The following is a 20,823-nucleotide window of genomic DNA, read 5'->3' on the forward strand; positions in this document are numbered from 1 at the left end:
CAAAACTGCATTGACCTGCTGGAGCTCCATCTCTAGGCTGTACTCGGAAGGTGTCCAGTCCACACCTCAGAGAGGACCGCAGTGCTGCACTGGCCAGTCGATTCATTACCCCAAACATTGCCTGTCTTAGCTGGAAGTCACAGCATAGTGACATAATATTGGCCAGCTGAGCAGGCCAGGCTGTGGCCCAATAGGCAGCAGGAGCAGAGAGCCCTGGGTACCAAGTTCACATTCACTAAATCAGACTTATCCAGAGGGCCAAGAGCTCAGCAAGTCTGACACAATTGAAGCCACAGAAGCATGGAGCAGTGAGTGCTTGAAAAAGGCCGGATGGCCAGGGTGCATTTGGAGGAAACCCACACTTCAGAGGCAGTATAGCTCACGGCCCAAGGGCAGGAAGAGTATGGCCAAGGAGGCATAATCAGGGTCAGCAAAGCAGCCAGGATGGGGAAGCTAAACCCCTAATGGCCAAGAGGAGAGCTTGGGCTGGCTACAGGAGATCCTGACCTCCCACTGCCAGCCATTCATTCACAGAGGAACCAAGTCCTCCATTGTTTAAGGCTCCCCTGCTAAAGGACTTTATAGATAGGTAGGTGCTCCAGAGATTTCTAAACACTCCTTCCCTGGCATGGCAGGGACAGGAGAGGTCTTCACTGCTTCTTTTACTGGTCTGCCTACAAATAGATGTGAACTTAATTTTGTGTGAGCTCAGCCTCTCTATAGAAAAGATCTTGCCTCATCTGTCATAAGAATATTAGCAGATTCAGAAGTGGCAGAGCAAAGCAGTCACCCTACCCCTCACCAGCCATTTCCTTACTGGTGAAATGAGGGCTGGGTTAAGACAATTCTAGAAGGATGCTAGTTTAGAATCCTCTACCCACGGAGAATAATTGGTACTTCACAGAGACAACCAGGTCGATGGAAGAAGAGTTAAGAACTGCCAAATACTGGACAGTATCTGGGCATGTGCTGTCATGAAGCTCTCAGCCACATGGTGAGGTGGGTGTGACACCCCCCACTGCATCTCAGAGCTCACTGCCAAGCATGCCCAGCTGTGCACAACCTGGAACAAATTGGTCAGGGCCTCCACTCCTCCCCAGCATAAGGATGCAAGATTTGGTGTAACATTTTAAGGCTCCCAAAAGACTAAAACCTCTTCTGTAAATGCTTTCAAGAAAAACAAATCCTCAAATTGCACTTCCTCGAAGCGATTCTCCACCATGAGGGCAATGTGAACCCCGCTACAGTGAGACCAGAATGATGACCAAAACTATTTCAGGAAGATGCTTCAATTAAGAATGTACATTTTCAAACGTAAGATGCAATTGGGCTCAGATTCAAGACTGAATTTATCCAAGTCACTTCCTTTTCCTCTTAATTTAGCTACAATTTTAACCTAGAAAGCAAAACCTAAAAATAGTTTTGCGTGTGTGTCACTCACTGCCAGGAAACTCCACCTTTCTTGGGAACATTTAGAAAGTATTTGCAGCTGTTATGGCAGACTATGCCAGAGAGAAGATGCTCTCAATTTTTTACTGTCAACCAAGGAAAGGGGTGGGTCAGTCAGTCTGTGCTAAGCAGAGATGCCAGAAGGTCAAGGCCAAAATCCAGGACCTCCAAGATTTATCAAGCCTTTCAAGGGGCACCCTGACCAGGTTCACAGCTCCAACAATGTCAAATGCAACAACCAAAAGCAAGATGCCAGAGCAGCACCAAGGCTCTGAAAGACACAACACCTCTTGTTTACAAACTAGAGATATAAACCTTTATTTCACAACTTTGTCATAATTCACTTTCTAAAGAGACAAGTACTGGGGGACAGAGTTTAAAATCTGGGGAGACTAGATGCCAGGCGTCTTCCAGACAGGAGCACAGACGTGGTGCCTCCAGGGCCAATGTGCTCTTGGAGCTTCCAGGCAGCACAGATGAGATGTACCAGTAATGTCCAACCCCAGTTTTACTTAGAGCCACCTCCTTTTTTGGGGCCATCAGTCCTCATTTCATGCCAGATTTTCACTAGAGGCTCCCTGTTCTTCCAAATGAGTTCATGACCATAAGTAATATACCATCTGGAAAAAAAGAAAAACCAGCTTCAACATTCTAACAATATAACACACAAATTTAATCATGATATCAAAGTTGACATTTTAGAAGTCAAATGCCACTGTCACTATATAGCTTATGAAAACAGCTGATTAATTTATTTGATGTAGGTAAATGGTTTAGCTTTAATACACAGAGTATATATAAAAAGTCGAAGTAAGCGGGCTGGGGGTTTGGCTCAGTGGTAGAGCACTTGCCTAGCATGTGTACACACACTGGGTTCAATCCTCAGCACCCCATAAAAATGAATAAAATAAATGTCCACAAACATCTTAAAAATACATACAGACAGACACACACATACACACAGATTAAAAAAAAAAAAAAAAAAAGGCTGGGGTTGTGACTCAGTGGTGTTTGCCTAGCATTGTGAGGCACTGGGTTCAATTCTCAGCACCACATACAAATAAATTAAACAAAGGTCCATCAACAATTAAAAATAAAAATTAAAAAAACAACAACAAAAAAGGAAACTGTTCCTTTAAAAAAAAAAAAAAGTCAAAGTAGGATGGGCCCATGAAGTGAACACTCTGGAATATTCGAGTTCTTCACATCCACTACTTTTGATTCACCTCTGCCCTGTGAGTTAAATATCACTTCTCCCATTACAGACTCAAACCAAGTACAAGAGAAAATAATTTGTCCAAAGTGCCAATAGCTTTCTACCCGGTCAACTGAGGTCTAACCCCAGCTCAGACTGACTCTAAGCTCGGGCTCTTATCTAAGAAATGCTGGAATTTACTAATGATGGCATGTGTAACTCAGGGCGCCTACCACCCTTGGGAGCAGAGGGAGGCTTCCTGGAGCACATGGGGCTGGGAATTAAGGAAAACTTTCATCTTGAACTCTCGCTCCCCAAACGGAGCAAAGTTCCCTGAGGCACAGACCAGGGTTTGTTGAGCTTCACATCGCCCAGACACCTGGTGGGGAAAATGCTGTTTAACTTATCAGAACGGCAATATAATGTTTTTAACATTTTTTTAAATGCCCTGAACTTTTTAGTTTTCTTTAAGACAGGGTCTCAGTTTGCTGGCCTCAAACTTGCAATTCTGCTTAGCCTCTCAACTAGCTGGGATGAAGGTATGTGCCCCTACAACCAGCTCTGAACATGTATTTTTTTCTTTTAAAAGGCTGGATTTGTACCTGAATCTTTAAACGTAATTAAAATCTGATCATGAAAATATATTATTTTGTTAACATTAATTTTTTGAAAAATAATCAGTAAATTTACAGACTGAAAAAAGAATTTTAAAAGGTATGCAAATTAATAAGCATGTAACAGAATTCTCTGGGCATAATATAAAAATCTCTGGTGAATTCAGAACAAGAGAAAATGGAGTGCCCTAACATTAAAATGCAATTTTAAAGATTCTTGCAAGAAACAAAACTTGTCAGGGACTCTCCATTAAATCTTTTGAGCCTACTTATTTTAAGCAGAGTCAAATACTTTAATTTTATAGGTATACTGTTCTGACTAATAAAACCAAATATAACTGGTAATTTGGGTAAACTCAAATTAGGAAATACTTAAAAATAAGTATTCTGTGTGTGTGTGTGTGTGTGTGTATGTGTGTGTGTGTGCTGGGGATTAAACCTAGGATCTTGCAAATTCTAAACATGTGCTCTACCACTGAGCTACACCCCCAGCCCCCAAATCACTAATTTTTGTGGTACTTTTCCAACTCTGCAATTCTGAGCTGTAGGACTTTGGAAAAGTTACCTCCTCTATGCAGTTTTCTTAGCTGTAATGGGGAACAGCTCCCAGCTGTTTAAGAGTCTTAAATTAGCCCTTAGCTCATAGAATTTTATGACACTTAAAGTCCAGGGCTTAGGCACATGACAACTATTCAATATATGTTAGCATTTACTGCACCAGTACAATGTAAAGACTAAGATCTGGTCAGGGATACAAAGCCAGGGAAATGTGCAAGTGGACAGCAATGGAATCTTCACCTTCAACAAAATCAGGGCAATTTAACAAAAAAAAATTCATTTTTTCCCCTGAGGCACAGACATTTTTTTTTTTTTTTTGTGGTGCTGGGGATCGAACTCAGGGCCTTGTACTTGCAAGGCAAGCACTCTACCAACTGAGCTATCTCCCCAGCCCTTCACATTTTTTAATCCACTTTAAATATGTTACAAAAGATGAATTCTGAATATGACTGAGATCAAGTAAGTGAAAAGAGGCTGAAATTAGAAACAGCAAAGAGAAAGGATTCCTTTGCCTTTCAAATCCTAGGCTTTAAAATGCATTTGATCCAATTATTTTCAGAATGGAAAAAGGCCATCTAATTATAGTTTGGAAAAATAAAAACCTGCTGGGGAGAAGATCCTTTACAGATACACAAAGAGCTCCAGGTAAATTTAAAGTTCATAAAACGGAATCCTTTTTCACATGTCTTTGTTTCTCTCATACCATACAGCAGGTCAGCTTCTACTATTTATATGTGCTGTTAAAGCTAGAAATCACATATGCTATTCTTTAATCATCACTAAAAATTATAAATGGCATAATGGCATTTAGTTTCACCGCCTACTTGGTAAAACTGCTTCACTTAGAATAGATTTTTCTAATTTTTTTTAACAAGTTTTCCATTGTCATAAAACAAAGTAAAAATGAAGGAAGGGCAAAAGACAACTGATATGCAAGAAAAGACAGGGCATTCAGGGATGGCACCATCACAGACAACTCTGCTGAAGGGACTCTCAGGGCCAGATAGGCTCCAAGCGTCCCAAGGAAGTGTCCAGGATAGAGTTGCTACTCACCCTATTACATTTTAGGCAAAAAAGAAAAACAAACAAAAAACCCCAAAACACCATTGTTGAAGCACAAATGGAAACACTTCGTGACTATAAGCCAGGCGTTCTGGATATGGTGTGACATGGCTGGAAAGCACAGGGAGCTGGGTTTACATTCGGCTCTGCTACTTCAGAGCTATCTGTCCCAAGGAAGACCACTCCTTTACTTCAGTTTCCCATTAGTAAAATAGGATTAATGAGAGTATAATAATAGTACAGTGTAAGGTGTGACCAGCTCAGTGCCTACATATGATACGATGCTTCCTTTATGCAGACTCACAACACTCTCCCTCACACTCCCTACAGGAAAAGAGGGGAAAACAACAAAAAGAAGGCTCCACCAGCTCAGTGTCTTCTGTGTCTGTGCAGCACTGGTGAGATGGGGCCCACAGAAGAGGGGAGGGCAAGAAAGCCTGAGATTGGGGGAAGGAGATGATCACAGACTGGGGGGCTGGGAGCAGTGTGAGACAGGCTGGGAAGGATAACAGGTTAGGAGATAGTGATTTTAAGGGAGATAGTGATTTTAATGATCAAGGCAGGGGCAGGGCTGACATTCTCACATCCCATCTCACATGGTGAAACTGGTTTAGACCAAAGCCAGCTATGCTGAGGATTTCTTCCCTCCCAACAGTATCCTCCTGCCTCCATCACATGGCTCAGCAGCCTCACTGTCTTCCTCAGGGAGGAGGAAGTAACCTGAGGAAGCAGTTTAGCATCAACTACACTCAACTTACATGCCAAAGAGAGCTCCCCCAAGATGTGCGGCATGATCAAAAAATTTCCATCCCAGGATCATTCCAGCTGTATCCATGGCAATAATGGCTTTTAGGGCCTGAAAGACAGCGAGAGAGAATAGCAGTGGTGTACTCTGATTCCTCCAGCACTGACACTCCTGATTTAAGGGTAAGACTTCAGTCATTGTAAAAGCACCACTACTGTCCTCAGAACTTCATCCAGGTACTTACGTTCCCTGCCGTGAATGTGAACACTGGGAGGAAGATGATGGCAAGCCTCCCCTCGGGGATCTTAGTGCAGACGGCCGCCAACACACTCATGATCGCACCTGACTGCAAAGGAATGGCAAATACTGGTCAGGGACAGCGAAGTCCACACACAACCTCTGGGCATAGCGGGCACACATCTGAAGTAGCAGAACTTCTTCCAGAAGGTTATAGGCTATACAGTTCTAGGTGAGCACAGAGCTTAAAAAGCTGTCAGTTGCTAATGTGCACTGTACCAGGCAGAGTGGCTCCAGGTCCTTCAGAGTACTCACTGAACTTTCATTACAGGTCATTAAGATGTAAATAGCCACTGTGTTAGCACTTAATGAACTTTAAGAACAGTGTTAACCACGCTATAAGCATCGTTTCATTAATGCCTAAGAACTTCTCAAACCTAACAAAGCTCTCCCAACCACAGAAAATGAACATAACTCTGGCCAAAGAAACTCACATGCATGGAATTTCTTCTAATTATAATGTTTAATCCTAAAAATTCACGTGAAATTTTATGTAACTTCATGAAGAGAGAAAATATTTTCCTTAAAACTTTGGAGGAAACCATGCTGTATTTGTCCCATGGCTCTGCGTGAGCAGCCTGACAGCATTCTCCCAGGGACACATGCATCCATCCACATGTTTAAGCAGCACTTTCCCAAACTCGTAACGGAATAAAAACCAAAAACCCAAACCCACAACCTTATGATCCACAATTCAACCACTTCTTATTGCAGATGAACAGTTATAATCACTATAGTTTTTTCTTATAAGTACCGCGCGCTAACCGATTGCGCCACTGGAGCTCCTATAGTTTTTTCTTATATGCATTTTTCTGGGTTACCTAATTTTCATAATTAAATTTTATAATGGCTATATCTTCTAGCTAGATTATAATTTAACCTCTCTTAATGTCAGACATACTCCCAATTGCTCTAAATGATATATCACTTGAAGAATTAGGTTATAATCCCTAGTTTACATTAAGTTTCAGTACACTATAATCATTTAAGTACTCAGGTCTTACTATGTAGCAGGCACTATGTTTGATGCTAGAGATATAGAGGTGAACGTGGACCTCATAGAGGTGAACGTGGACCTCATAGTTTGGGAGGAAAGTCATCAAAATAAGTAAAAACAACAAATTAGACGGCACGGTGGTGTATGCCTATAATTCCAGATATTATGGAGACTGAGGCAGGAAGATCACAAGTCCCAAGCCAGCCTTAGCAACTTAGCAAAACCTTTTCAAAAAAGTAAAAAGTTGTTTAAAGGGCCAGGGATGTAGTTCAGTGGTAAAGCACCCCTGAGTTCAATTAAAAACAAAACAAAACAACAATAACAACAAAACGATAAATGAGTTATGATAGGGAAATACTACATGCTAAGACAGTGCAAGAAAGGGAGAGCCAATATAAGCTCAGGACAGTGAGTGACATCAGACTTTGCATGGAAAGCTGACCATGTATTGGCCAGGTGAAGGAGAGATACGAGGAAATACAGCATAAATCAAGCCTAGAGGTCAACAAGCATAGCCTGGAGGTTAATGATAATGGCCTGGTGGAGAAGGCAAAGAATCTAAGCATGCTGGAAGTGTGGGGTACAGAAAACAGAGGCAGGTACTTGAACTTAAACTATTTGTTATCTAAGTTATAAGAGACAAATCTTAGTTATATGTTAAAAATAATAAAATTCCCATAGAGGATATTCTCCAACTTTCCTGCCATTCTTCAAAAGTACCCCAAGTTGTGAAAGACAAGGAAAGAGAAACTGTCAGAAATTGGAGACTAAAAATGTATGACAACCAAATGCACTGCGGCATCCTGGAACAGAAAAAGGACACCACGGAAAAACCGGGAAACCCATATGTGGGTTGTAGTTTATTGTACTAAATCACTGTTAACGGTCTAGATCTGACAAGTGAGCCCTGGTTATAGAAGATGCTAACATTAGGGAGCACTAATTAAATGTCCACCTTCACCCTTGCAACAACTGTCATAGTCAAAATTGACTGAAGCTAGAATAATCAATGCATGCTGTTTCCCAGTAGTAAGTGTGGTGGGGAGAGACGGATGAACATATTTACATATTTCAAGTATATTGTCACAAGTTATTTATTAATTTAAAAAGGAAACATAACTTATAGCAAAGAAGCTGGACAATATCTTAACCATTCACCAAATTTATCCCAATCGAAAAGGGGAAAACAGACACCATGTGCCTCTGGTTACGGTATCTGAGAAGGACAAATCATTTTGGAACATTCCAACCCAAAACACAATCTGAATCTAATCATGAGGACACAAACATAGACAAACCCAACGGACAGACATTCAAAATAACCGACTGCACTGTTAAAAACTGCTGGTGACATGAAAAACAAAGAAAGGCTATAGAAATGTTCCAGCTTTTAAGAAACCAAAGACACATTACAACATGAACTTTGTGGAAAAAATAACTACAAACACCATTGGGACAACTGACAAAACTGGAAAATTGATAGATTTATCAGTTTATCAGCCAAATTTACTATATTCATTTTGATAACTATATTGTGGGATATGTAAAAATATTTGTGTTCTTAGGAAATATAAGCTGAAGTAATTAGGAGCGAAAGGATATAATATGAGCAACCTATCCTCTGTGGTTTAGAAAAAAAATATGAATATTGAAAGGAAAAAAAAACCATGAAATCTGGTCAGGTACAGTGGCACATGTCCATGATCCCAGACTCAGGAGGCTGAGGTAGGAGGATCATAAGTTTGAGGCCATCCTTGGCAACTTGCCCAGGCCCTAAGCAAGTTAGCAAGATTAGTGAGACATTGTCTCAAAATAAAAAATTAAAAAGAGAAAAGAGCTAGGATGTAGCTCAGTGGGAAAGAGTCCCTGGCTCAATCCCTTCCCCCCAAAACAAGGTGAATCTGGATTAAGAATATTTTGGAATTGTTTTTAAGTCTAACAGGTCTAAATAAAAAGCTTCCAGAGGAAAACAGGAGAAAAATCTTTGTGACCGTGGGTTAGGCAAAATTTTCCTGTGACACCAAAAGCATAATCCATAATTAATAGATTGAACTTTACACAAATAACTTTATAGTCTTTGAAAGATGCTATTAAAAGATACAGAAAATATTTGCATGTCATATAACTGATAAAGAACTTAGAATATATCAAGAATCCACCAAACTCAATTAAGCAAATGAAAATTCTAACCACACTGATATTATTACATAACTATTAGATATTAAAAAGACTGACCATACCAAGGAGTAAAGAGGTGGAGAAACTGGAACTCTCATATACTGCTGCTGGGAAAGTATTACAAAATTCTATGACTACTTTGGAAAACTGTTTGCAGATCCTTTAAAGTTAAACATAGCCAGAGGCAGTGATGCTCACCTATAATACAGTTACTTGGGAGGCTGAGGTATGAGAATCCCAAGTTCAAGGCCAGCCTCAGCAACTTAGTGTGACCCTGTCTCAACACAAAAAGGGCACAGTGGCAGAGTACTTGCATAGTAGGAACTAGGTCCTGAGTTTAATCTCCAGACACACACACACACAAGTTAAACATATTTGTACCATATGAATCTGGCTATTCTACTCTTAGGCATTTACCCAAGAGAAATAAAAGCATGTGTCCACACAATGAGGTATACACAAATATTCAGTTTTTGTTTTTAAATAATGGTTAAAAAGCTAGAAACAACCCAAGTGTCCATCATCTATGAATGGAAAAACACAACACTGTATATTTAAACAAAGGAATATTACTTGACAATATAAAGGAACCATTTCCTGTAACTCTTCTGTAAGTTTTAAATTATTTACAAATAATATGCTAAAAATAAAACAAAACCTAAGAGCATAATGACTTTTTGGTCCCAGTGCTAGCGACCAAACCCAGGGACACTCTATCACTGGAGTAACATTCCCAGTCCTTTTAATTTTATTTTTAGATAGAGTCTAAGTTGCCCAGACGGGCACTGAACTTGCAATCATTCTGTTTCAGCCTCCTGAGTCACTGAAATTACAGGTTTGTGCCACTGCTCCCAGCAACAATTACTGATACTTTAAATTATTTGAGCCTAGATGTCACCAGTCCCTAAAACATAGTTGCCAGCTGGCCAAAACAGGGAAACTAGCTGAAGCTGCATTCCTAGGAATGAGCCCAAGTACCTGCAAGATGAAACTGAGAGCATAAACCCCCCTCAAAAGAAATTCCAAGATCTGAATTTGGGTAAGTGTACAAGGCAACCCAGTTCCTAGGTTGAAAAACATGGAAGAACACAAAGACAACCTCAGCTACATACTGGGGAAAAGCTGGATGTGGTCGCACCTGCCAACTTTAGAATGAGGGTAGGAGTCAGAATTCTCTAAGATCAACTGTTATTGTGTATTGACCCAGGTGGCTTCTACAGTTATAGGGGTCCCATAACTGTTAATGTATGGTGTTCTTCTGAAATCCTGATTTCCCTTAATAGCCAAATTGCTGCTTATATGGATATTCATGTACACACACACCTCTAATTTGTTCAACTTTTCCCCAGGTCACTGTTCTACATCCCAGATGGGCCACAGCAACTTTCAAGGACATCAGGACCATCTCAGAAGGTGGTTTCCTATTTTCCCAAAAAGTTTGGTGGGTGATGATGCCCCTAGTGTACAACATGTTATTCTGAAAGACTTGTTCTGGTTAGTACTCCAACATCTGTCCCCAAATCTATCAGTGCATACTATATTAAGCAGAGTAGATGTCAATGTCACTAACAATTTGAAAGCAAGAGTGAATGGCAGCATATCACCCTCCAGGCTCCAAGACATGTGTACAAGTTTAATATCTTAGGTTTATTTTTAAATAAAACTTGACTCAAATTCTAAAAGAAATCAAGTTGAAACCTTATGGGTGGGGGAGGCAACAAAATTAAACTTTCCCTCAAATCAAATATAATTTTTTTCTCCTTTTTTTGGAGATACTAGGGGATCAAATCAAATAAAATTTGATTAGTTGATATGAAAGAACATTAAAAATTCCTATGTAAAGCCAGTTTCTTTATGATTAATATTTGTTGTATATATTGCATATTATTTTAAAGAGGTACTTCCCTGGATTTTCTTTTGGCCTCATATAATTCACACTGGGTTCTAGAGAACTGGGCAACCTGGAAAATCAAGAGGTGTGGACAAAACAGGTATATCCCTACCCTGGGCTCAAAGTGCTCTCTAGCTAAGGACAAAGAAATGATAGCATAGGAAGAAAGAAAGCTTTTAGACAATAAGTACTAGAAAAAAACTGTGGCCCAACCCTCCTCAGGAAAGGTTGAGTGGAGAGCCTAGCCTTCCACCCTTGCCAGACTGCAGTGATCCATCCCAGGGCCCCTAATGGGGTGCTGTCAGTGGAAAGAAGCAGCAGCAAGGCACTGCTGTTCCTGTCAGCTGGGGAGTATTATCAGAGGCTACTAGGGAGCCGGCACTCACAGCTATACCACCCCTGCCCAGCAGAAACGAGACCCCTGTCCTTCAAGAGGCAAAGGAGGCTAAGTGGTGAATCTGAACTTCCACCTCCACCTTGTAGTAATGAGGCTTCCCTCAGCAGAGCAGTATCAGAGCCCAGCTAAAACAGTAGATTTAAATAAGATGCGAAGTTTTCTAATATCCAGAATATCCAGGTGTCAAGGAAAATCACTCATATACTAGAAAGCAGAAACATCTCAATTTGAATGAGAAAAAAGTAATTAATAGGCACCAATAACAAGATAACACAAATGTTAGGATTACCTGACAAGCATTTTAAAGTAGTCATCATAAAAATGCTTCAATGAGCAACTACAAACAAGCTTAAAATAAGTAAAATACAACAAAGAAATAGGAAGGCTCAGCAAAGAATATCAAGCTGGGCATGATGGTTCATGCCTATAATCCCATTGATTTGGAAGTCTGTGGCAAGACTGAAAGTCTAAGGCCAGCTTCGGCAATTTAGCGAGACCCTAAGCAACTCAGTGAGAATCTGTCTCAAAATTAAAAAAAGGGTGGGGGGCTGATAATGTAGCTCAGTAACAAAGTGCCCTGGGTTCAATTCCCAGTACAAAAAGAAAAAAACAGGAAGAAAGAAAGAGCAAGCTGCATGGTGGTGCACACATGTAATCCCAGAAGCTCGGGAGGCTGAGGCAGGAGGATTCCAAGTTCAAGAATAGCCTCAGCAACCAGTCTTAAAGTAAAAAAGAAAAAGGGCTGGGAATGTGGCTCAGTGGTTAAACAGCCCTGGGTTCAGATCCCTGTACCTAAATAAATAAATAAATAAAGTTCTCCAAACAAAAGGAACAATGAAACAGTAAAAATATCCCTAAATACATTAGATTTGCCTTCTCCCTTTGAATTTTCTAAACTAATATTTGAAGCTAAAATTCTAATGGTGATATTATTAATGTAGAAGAAATATTTAAAACAATTATAATTTGGGGAAGATACAGAAATGTAAGAAAGGAGGTGAAGCTTCTACACTTAACCTAATAAAATGACACTAGCACCAGATTGTGATAAAAGATGTATAATAAATAGAGCAGCCACAAAAAAAGTTACACCAAGATGTATACTAGAAAGCACTACAGATAAATCTAAATAGAATTATAAAGGAACCTGGTTCTAGTGACCATTTTACCTGTAACCTTGTAATGAAAAAACAAAAGATACTTTTTTTTTAAGTTGTAGATGGATACAATATCTTTATTTTGTTTATTTATTTTTATGTGATGCTGAGGATTGAACCCAGTGCCTCACACATGCCAGGCAAATGCTCTACCACTGAGCCACAACCCCAGCCCAAAAGATACTTTCTTAACAAAAGAATTCAATCCATGCACAGGTTAGGTCAATAGCAGCTAAATCAGTGAAGTCAGTGAGCAGGTTATCATTTAGTGACCAAATTTAGCCTATGACAAACTGCTTATAAATTTCAAGTGACAAATATTTTTTCTAGCAAACATTTTAACAAATGCTGTTTCTTATAACATAACATATGAACTGTGCTACCTTGAGATTAGGGTTGCATTTCACAGAAATTAAAACTTTTGAAAAGCAGAATATTAGAAATAAGCTTCCTGCCAATAACTAGTAAAAAACTAATTTTTTGATGAGATTTAGAATATACACAGCTAACACCAAAACTAACCAGTATTTATATACATATGTGTGTGTGTGTGTGTGTGTGTATGTACATATATATATGTACATATGTGTGTGTGTGTATATATATATTAGTTGTCAATGGATCTTTTATTTTATTTATATGTGATGCTGAGTATTGAACCCAGGGCCTCACACAACAGGCAAGTGCTCTATCACTGAGCCACAACTCCAGTCCCATAACCAGTATTCTTGATCCCTAGTCCCAATATGGTAATTGACAAATACACTTTAATAGTCTATTTTTTAACAAAAGTTTATGACTAAGCCATTAAGACCAATATTTTAAACACAATTGTCAACAGTATTTTCTTCCAGATTTCTCATTAAAAATATCATTGTACCTGTTGACTTTTTATTTTAATCAAGGATGAATTAAAAGTATTTGGGAATAATTTTATGATTGCCTGGCTCTATGGGATTTTTTACATGCTGACACATCTCTCCCCCCCCACACACAATTTTTTCTTTATTTTTTTGTTTATTTTTTTATGTGGTGCTGAGAATCAAACCCAGTGCCTCACACATACTAGTCAAGCACTCTACCACTGAGCCACAACCCCAGCCCCAGCTCTATAAGATTTTGATGAGGGAATAGGAACTACTATTTGCACATTTCTTCCTATGTGCTCTTTACTGTGCTATAGATTCTAAACATACTTCCATTGTAAATTAGAAATAGCTGGTATTAAAAAGAAGAAGAAGAAAGAAAAATAAATAGCTGGTATTATTCCCATTTTATGCAGAGAAACTGAGATTCAGAGATGTTCAGTCACATGTCCTGGAAATCACAGGTAAATGGAGAGCTGGGATTCAAACACACACTACTTCCAAATACCATGCTGCTACAATTGGACTTCAGTTTCTTATCTATAAAATGAGAATAACACTTGTGTAAGAGGACATCAAAATGCCATCCCAGATCCTTCTAGCTACTAAGTCTCTCTGCCTTCAGAAACCCCAAAGGCTTCTAGAGAATTCTCATCCCTTTCAGTGCTTATTAGATGTGTATATATTTTCTCCCCAACAAAACTTAAAATCTGAGTCCACTTCTGATTCATCCTTGTGGTGGTCTTCACTGCCTTCATATAACAAGATGCTTAGTTGCTGATAAGGTAGAGAATATGATTTTAAATTTATAAATTATACCAGAACCAAATTTTATATAGAAAACATTCCATGAAGAAAAAAGGGTGGTGGTGGTACAGAGTTTAAGAAAGAAAGCATGTAAGTAATAAGACAAAATATAGACCTCTTAGGAAAAAATTAAGTATACACAAATCTGAGGAATACACAAAGTAGGGTAATGATTATTTTACATAAGAATTTTTTTCCCATAACTGAACCTTTTTAAGAGTTCCTTTAAATATGAAATCTCCTACTGGAACACATTTAATTGCATTAATATTTATTTATTTATTCTTTGGTATCAGGAATTGGACCCAGAGGTGCTTAACCACTGAGCCACACCCTCAGCCCTTTTTATTTTGAGAAAAGGCTTCACTAAGTTGCTAAAGCTGGCTTTGAACTTGCGAACCTCTTGCCTCAGCCTCCCAAGCAACTGGAATTATAGACACATGTTACCACACCTGGCTTTTGTTATTTAAGTATACACAAATTGAATGTGTAGTCTTTAAAAAAAAATTAAAGATTTCCATGTGCCTAGAATTCTGCCACTGAAATCAAAAGAAAACATGTTTTTTAAAAAAACGAAACTTTAAGCATTAAGAATCAAGCTCCTGAGGGCAGGAATCATGATCATCTTGCTCACTTGGTTGTATCTCTAGGCTCTAGCACAGCGCCTGGTAGTCTTGTCCACCCAGTAAACACTCCAGTATTGACTCAACCAGGAGGTCATAGGACCCAATTCAAATCTGTGATTAGTCAAAAATTCTCCAATGCCAGATTAGGCTCTCCTCACTGTTCTGACACAGTCCTCTCGCCATATACCTTATTCCATGAAATAATATGTAAATGACCAACAGTTAAAAGCTATAGCCTGAAACTTACAAATTTAAAAATATGTAAGTTCTAAATTACATGTAATTCAACCCAAAGTGTTTTTCAATGTTGATTTCCTGGTTTTGATAATTATACTGTGGTTCTTCTGTAAGATGTTACGATGAAGAATACATGGAAACTATATTAATTTTGCAATTTTTTAAAAGTACACAATTCAAAGTGAATTTAAAAATTAGAAATTTTTAAATTAGAAATACTTACTGCACCAAGTGAAGGTCCATATCTTCCTGTGGCAACTTTACACATATAACTGACAAAGTTGGAAATAACACCTGAGAAACAAGTCATATTTTGACAGTTTAAGTAAGATTTAAAAATTATTTCCATTTTTGATCTCTACACAAATTAACAGTGTCAGGCTTGTATCTGCATCAATCTAAGGGTGCACCATGAACACTTAACCTTTCAATCACTTTAAATAGTTTTAGGGAAAGAAAATCTGACCCACCACATGACTTTTCCTCTCAGTTACCATTTTCCTCATCTATAATTCAAAGAAAAGGAGGCTAGTTCCCAGACTCACCAACTACCTATCTCACAATCCTCTGGGCAGACAAGCTAAATCAATCTCTGGTGGGAAACTAGACTAGATGGCTTCAATGACATTTGAGCTCAGTATGGCTCATTTTTAAAAAACAACTTTCTATGGAAAGGAATCAATGGCATCTGATACACTCTTTGTACAACAACTACCCCAATAACTAGCACTTGGGGAAAGAATTATACACTACCTAAGAGGTCAAAAAGATCGCTCAGCTTCTATTTTTGTTCAGTTTGTTTTTGTGCTGCTGGGGATTGGACCCAGGGCATTGTGCATGCCTTGCATGCACTCTACCAACTGAGCTATATCTCCAGTCCTCAGCTTCTATTTTTGAGGGAGTAGGTACATAAACCTGAGTGTTTAATTAATATTAATCAAGCATTCACTTTAGATCTTGTTGTAGATGTTTTTATTTAATCTTTTCTACAAGTCCCTGTCTTGAAAAGATAAGCATCATTACCCCCAGAAAGGCACAGTCATTTCTGCCACATCACATAGCTGGTCGCAAAAATGGGCTCTGAACCTAGGTCTTCTGTCTCAAAACTCAGTGCTTTCTTCACTACAGCACAACTGGCAGACATAAAATTTTTAAATGGTGGGACTTTAGAAATGAGTTTTTATGTTTTACTTAAATAAATTTTGCAAACAGATGAGCAGAAGTTGACCAATTAGGCACTTAGCAGCAATTAGTAACCTCAAATCTTGTGCTACCATTTCCTAATTGAAATATTTTGGAAATGATGACATCTCTAGGACCATATCTAGAAGTGGTTCCATGCCAACATAGTCTTGCAAAAAAAAAAAAAAACCAAGAACACACACACTACTCCTGACAATCAATAACACTGAATTGCTCTGATCAAGTTTACTGCAAACTGAGCACAGCGGGGGAAATGAGCCTGCTTAAGATTATTTAACATAAACTCAGATGACTAAGAAAGCTCAGGCTAAAGAAATCAGGCTTGGTAAGATGAAAATGACATGTAAATTCTACTCTTACCCTTAACTCCTGTTTCTCCTAATTTAAAACTAAGCATACCCAAATAATTCACAGAAGAGGAAATCTGCAAAATGAAAAGCAGGGATAACAGCACAAGCAGTCAGTGGTTCCTTCTTTACATACTACTTGAGAAACAAATATATCCTGAACACTTACAGCTATGTAATCATATCTTCTGCAGAAAAGGCAGAGGTAAAAGTGCTTATGATCTCAAAGATCCTGAGATTAAAATTTATTACCTGCAGATAGGTACACTGCCATGAACTGCTCTTGACCCAGAATATTCACTATGCTGGAAGAAAAGCTCCACAAAACATACATATTTGCTGCCATGTGGAATAAGGAGAAATGACTGAATGTTGACAGCAACATTGGAGAACAAAGGACCTCTACAATAGAAAGGAAAACACAGTCTGGTAATTGCGGAACACAAAAGCCAGTAAAAATTTTCTAGTTAAGACTTCTCCATTATTATCAAATGAACACAGGAAGCAAAAACAGAGCCAGTTAAGTTTTAATAAGATGGTTTAAGATAGTATTTTTCTTTTTTTTTTTTTTTTTTTTTTGCGGTGCTGGGGAAGATAGTATTTTTCAAAGTGGTAAAAAGCTATCTTAATCTCTTTTCTTAGTAAGCAACCAATAAAAATTCTCAGTTCAATGGAGGCAACCTGCCCTTAAGGCAATAATTACATATGAAGTAAATTATTTTAATTATAGATATAAACCTGCAGTGATCACATATCTTAATTCATTAAAAAATATTCAATATCTACTATGTGTAAAGTATGTTTTAGGCACCTGGGATATAGCACTGAAAGAGACAAAGTCCTTGTCCTCAAGAAGCTGACAGTCTACCCTCCTGATTTTGTTTGTAACTGTTGATAGTATCTCATTTTTTTTGTAGGATTTCAATTAACAAAGCATATTTCTTTCATATTATCTCTACCTCAAAATAAAATCACAAATTAGACTTACTTGAGGCCGGATTGGATGTGAAGTATCTCATCATTGTTCGCTGCAGAGAAGGTACTCTCCATAAACAGAATACAAGGACATTTGCAGCTATGATACCTACAAAATAAATATAATTTAAGGAGGTTAAAAATAAGAAAAAGAGGCCAGGCATGGTGACGCACGCCTGTAATTCCAGCAACTCAGGAAGCTGAGGCAGGAGGATCACAACTTCAAGGTCAGCTTCAGCAACTTAGCAAGGCCCTTAAGGAACTTAGCAAGACCCTGTCTCAAAAATAAAAAAAACAAAAAGGGTTGGGGATGTGGCTCAGTGGTTCAGCACTCCTGGGTCCAATCCCTGGTACCAAAAAAAAATAATAAGAGGAAAGAAAGTCTAAAGTCCACCTAAATACAAGTTTACATAAGAGTACTATGTGTTTGGGGAGTTCGTGAGTTAATAAGGAAAGCAAATGAAATCAATGTCTTTAAAGTAACAAAACTGTCACAGGCTGGTAAAGTCAGAGGATTCCTGAAAAACTGCAAATGCTCTAGGAGCTAACTTCCTTCATCTAAATCAATATTTCACTTCTTCACAATAGTTTACTCTTTTCAATAAATAATTAGATCTGTAATTATTGTTTGATAATGGCCAATTTAGAGACAAGTAAGGTACAGAATTAGGTTCTCTGGACAAGAACAGAAAAGCTAACATCTCATCTTTTTCCACAGGAATAGCATACTTCTTAAATTTATGAATAGTTTATGGAAATGCCTACTGATCATCTGTATAAGTAAAGGTTAATATGTCTGAGAAAAATATTTGCCTGATAAGAATTCAGGGATAATCTTGAAGAATTTTGCAACTGTTTTTAAAATGTTTACATATGGAAACTGGATGACTTTCATTTTTCTGCAAGAACTTATGTTGCAAGAACAATCATTAAATTGAATAGGTTTAACTATAAAATTAATAATTAGTCATATTTTAAGGACAAAATCACGTTATTCTTGAAAACTAGACACTTTAAAAAATGCATTTTTTTTAAAAATTGCTACACTCCTTGCACAAAGTAGGCTTTCATCTATTCATTGATTTAGTTAAGGGAACTTAAACACTGTTCATTCCTCTGATCTCTTTAGGCAATAGGTAAGTAGCACTTCTAACTTCTTCAATAATAATAAAGACTGATTTCAGCAACATTCTGGTAAGGAATTTTCTTTAGAAGATACTCTTTGTAAGGTCCTTACCAGCTGCTAAATCTTGGAGTCACTGTTGGCTTCCACACTTGCTCATTCTGTGAGGTTCTGGGTTATCCCCTGCAATTACTTGTCTGCCAATTTTTGCTCTCCCTCTTGAGTTAGGTAGAAAAGAAAGCTATCATTTCTCATAGATTCTAAGACATTATTTACCATGTAAATATCTGAAATCAGAAAATATCTTACAACTGTCATCCATTATAGTTTAATTGGTAGTAATTTTTTTCTCTTCAATAGTACATTAAATGGCATTCAACTGAACTGACTCCATCCATTGTACCAGATATCTCACTAGTAGGGACTGCAATAGCTGTAATGCCATCTTTGTAACTAACTGGAACTCTCAAAGATGGTGAGAGGGGCTGTGTTTGTGAAAAAATGGGAAAAAGGAGTCCTGAGCAAGAAGGAAGAGCGAGTGTGTACCTCCTAATGAGGAGCCCACTATCTGGGATAAGAAGGTGGGCAGAACCTTCTCGGATGCTCAAGGTCCCCAGAGGAATTGTCCTATAGGAAGTGACTAGTGTTGTCTAATGTTCTTTAGTTTCTTTTGGGAAAGTGAAACATCTTTTATTATCCAGAGCACTCCCTTAGGTCGAGGTTATCATACACAGTGACTGGTATCTTGGGTAAGGAAAACCTGAGAATAATTTAGCCATGACCATAAAGATGTAGGTTTCCATGATCATAATGTTAGGCACGCAGGGCTTTAGTATTTACTCTATGGTTCAATGCGAAGACAGCAAGATAGTCCCCTGATCCCACCTGCTAGCCTGAAAAATGGCAACCACTATCTGTCTACTGTGTCAGTCCCATAAGCTACTTCCTCAAACCAGTGACAGAGCACACACAACTTCTGGAAACTACAACATTGCAGTGAAGCAGGATGCATCTCTGGATGAAGTGATCACAATGAGGGAAAGATAACCAACAATATCAAGGTTAATAGCAGTTAGAGTTAATACTGCAAATACAACTGCAAAGTCTTTTCTGGCAAATTACAATATAGTACAGGCACTGTAGTCTCTCATTTTATAGACCAGTGGTCACTAAACTTCTTTGATTAGGAACACTGTCAATAAACAATTGAATATACACACCTAATATGTTTATACTCAAGTATAAATTATGTACATGAACCAATATAATTCACTGTAAAACATACAGATTGAAAAGAAATGAGAAAAGTAAAATGCAGGTATTTTCTTCCTTGCAAACTCCATTCTGGAGACCAATTATAGATAAGAAAATTGAGACTTTAAAAAATCCAAGTTTCCAGAAAGCCAAATTCAGTAGCCAAGCCAGAATTCCCAATCTAGTACCCTTTCCACTTCACACTGTGACATGGGTATTTATTTCAATCTTGGCCACCAGAGGGCTTCTGACACCAAAGGGTCCTCAGGGTAGGTAACGCATAGCCAGCCTGGTTCCCAGAAAAATGTAAGCATGAGAGCAAGTGTGGTTAAGGCAGGGCCTACTGAGGCAGCACTGCACATTGGTTAAGAGTATGGGGGAATCTAGCAGAACTAACTCAGGCCTACTTATGTTATAAATTGGGCAAGAGGACTAACCTTCCAGCCTGTTTCCTCTTCTGTAAGATGAGAATAGTAAAATCTACCTTAAAAGGTTGAATGATGATGAAATGAGAAAGTAGGATAAAGTTTAACAGTCACACAGCGACAACACAATAAATTGAAAATATAGTGGAAAGAGAACGGCCTCTGCAGGTCTGAATCCTAGGTATGCCATTTAGTAGCTCGGTGACTGGTGGCATTTCATCCCCTTCACTTCAGTTCCTCATCTGAAAAAAGAAAATAATATATCCCACCTCATAAAGGCTACAGTGAGGGCTATAGCTCTGTGGTAAAGCACTGGCCTAGCATACACAAGACTCTGGATTCAATTCCCAGCATGAAAATAAATAAGGACTATAGTGAGGCTGAAATAAGATACTGAGTATAGTACGCAAATGCCCAAGG

The 20,823-nt window shown here is 38.4% G+C and overlaps 2 protein-coding genes across 2 annotated transcripts in view; one reads left to right on the forward strand and one right to left on the reverse strand.

Moving 5' to 3' along the window:
- Yeats2 (YEATS domain containing 2) overlaps positions 1–10,784 on the forward strand; it is a 116,816-nt gene extending 106,032 nt beyond the window's left edge. Inside the window, exon 32 of the mRNA XM_047564328.1 lies at positions 10,445–10,784. The gene's annotated coding sequence lies outside the window, so the exon portion shown is untranslated. The remainder of the gene's footprint in view (positions 1–10,444) is intronic.
- The window catches only part of Parl (presenilin associated rhomboid like), a 44,297-nt gene continuing 25,225 nt past the window's right edge, over positions 1,752–20,823 (reverse strand). Inside the window, exons 5-10 of the mRNA XM_047564332.1 lie at positions 17,615–17,710; positions 16,879–17,028; positions 15,300–15,370; positions 5,868–5,969; positions 5,637–5,734; positions 1,752–2,069 (exon numbers count right to left, since the gene is read on the reverse strand). Coding sequence (XP_047420288.1) covers positions 1,958–2,069; positions 5,637–5,734; positions 5,868–5,969; positions 15,300–15,370; positions 16,879–17,028; positions 17,615–17,710 — 629 coding nt within the window. The 3' untranslated portion in view covers positions 1,752–1,957. The remainder of the gene's footprint in view (positions 2,070–5,636; positions 5,735–5,867; positions 5,970–15,299; positions 15,371–16,878; positions 17,029–17,614; positions 17,711–20,823) is intronic.

The sequence above is a fragment of the Sciurus carolinensis genome, chromosome 9 (assembly GCF_902686445.1).
Source record: "Sciurus carolinensis chromosome 9, mSciCar1.2, whole genome shotgun sequence".
NCBI lineage: Eukaryota > Metazoa > Chordata > Mammalia > Rodentia > Sciuridae > Sciurus > Sciurus carolinensis.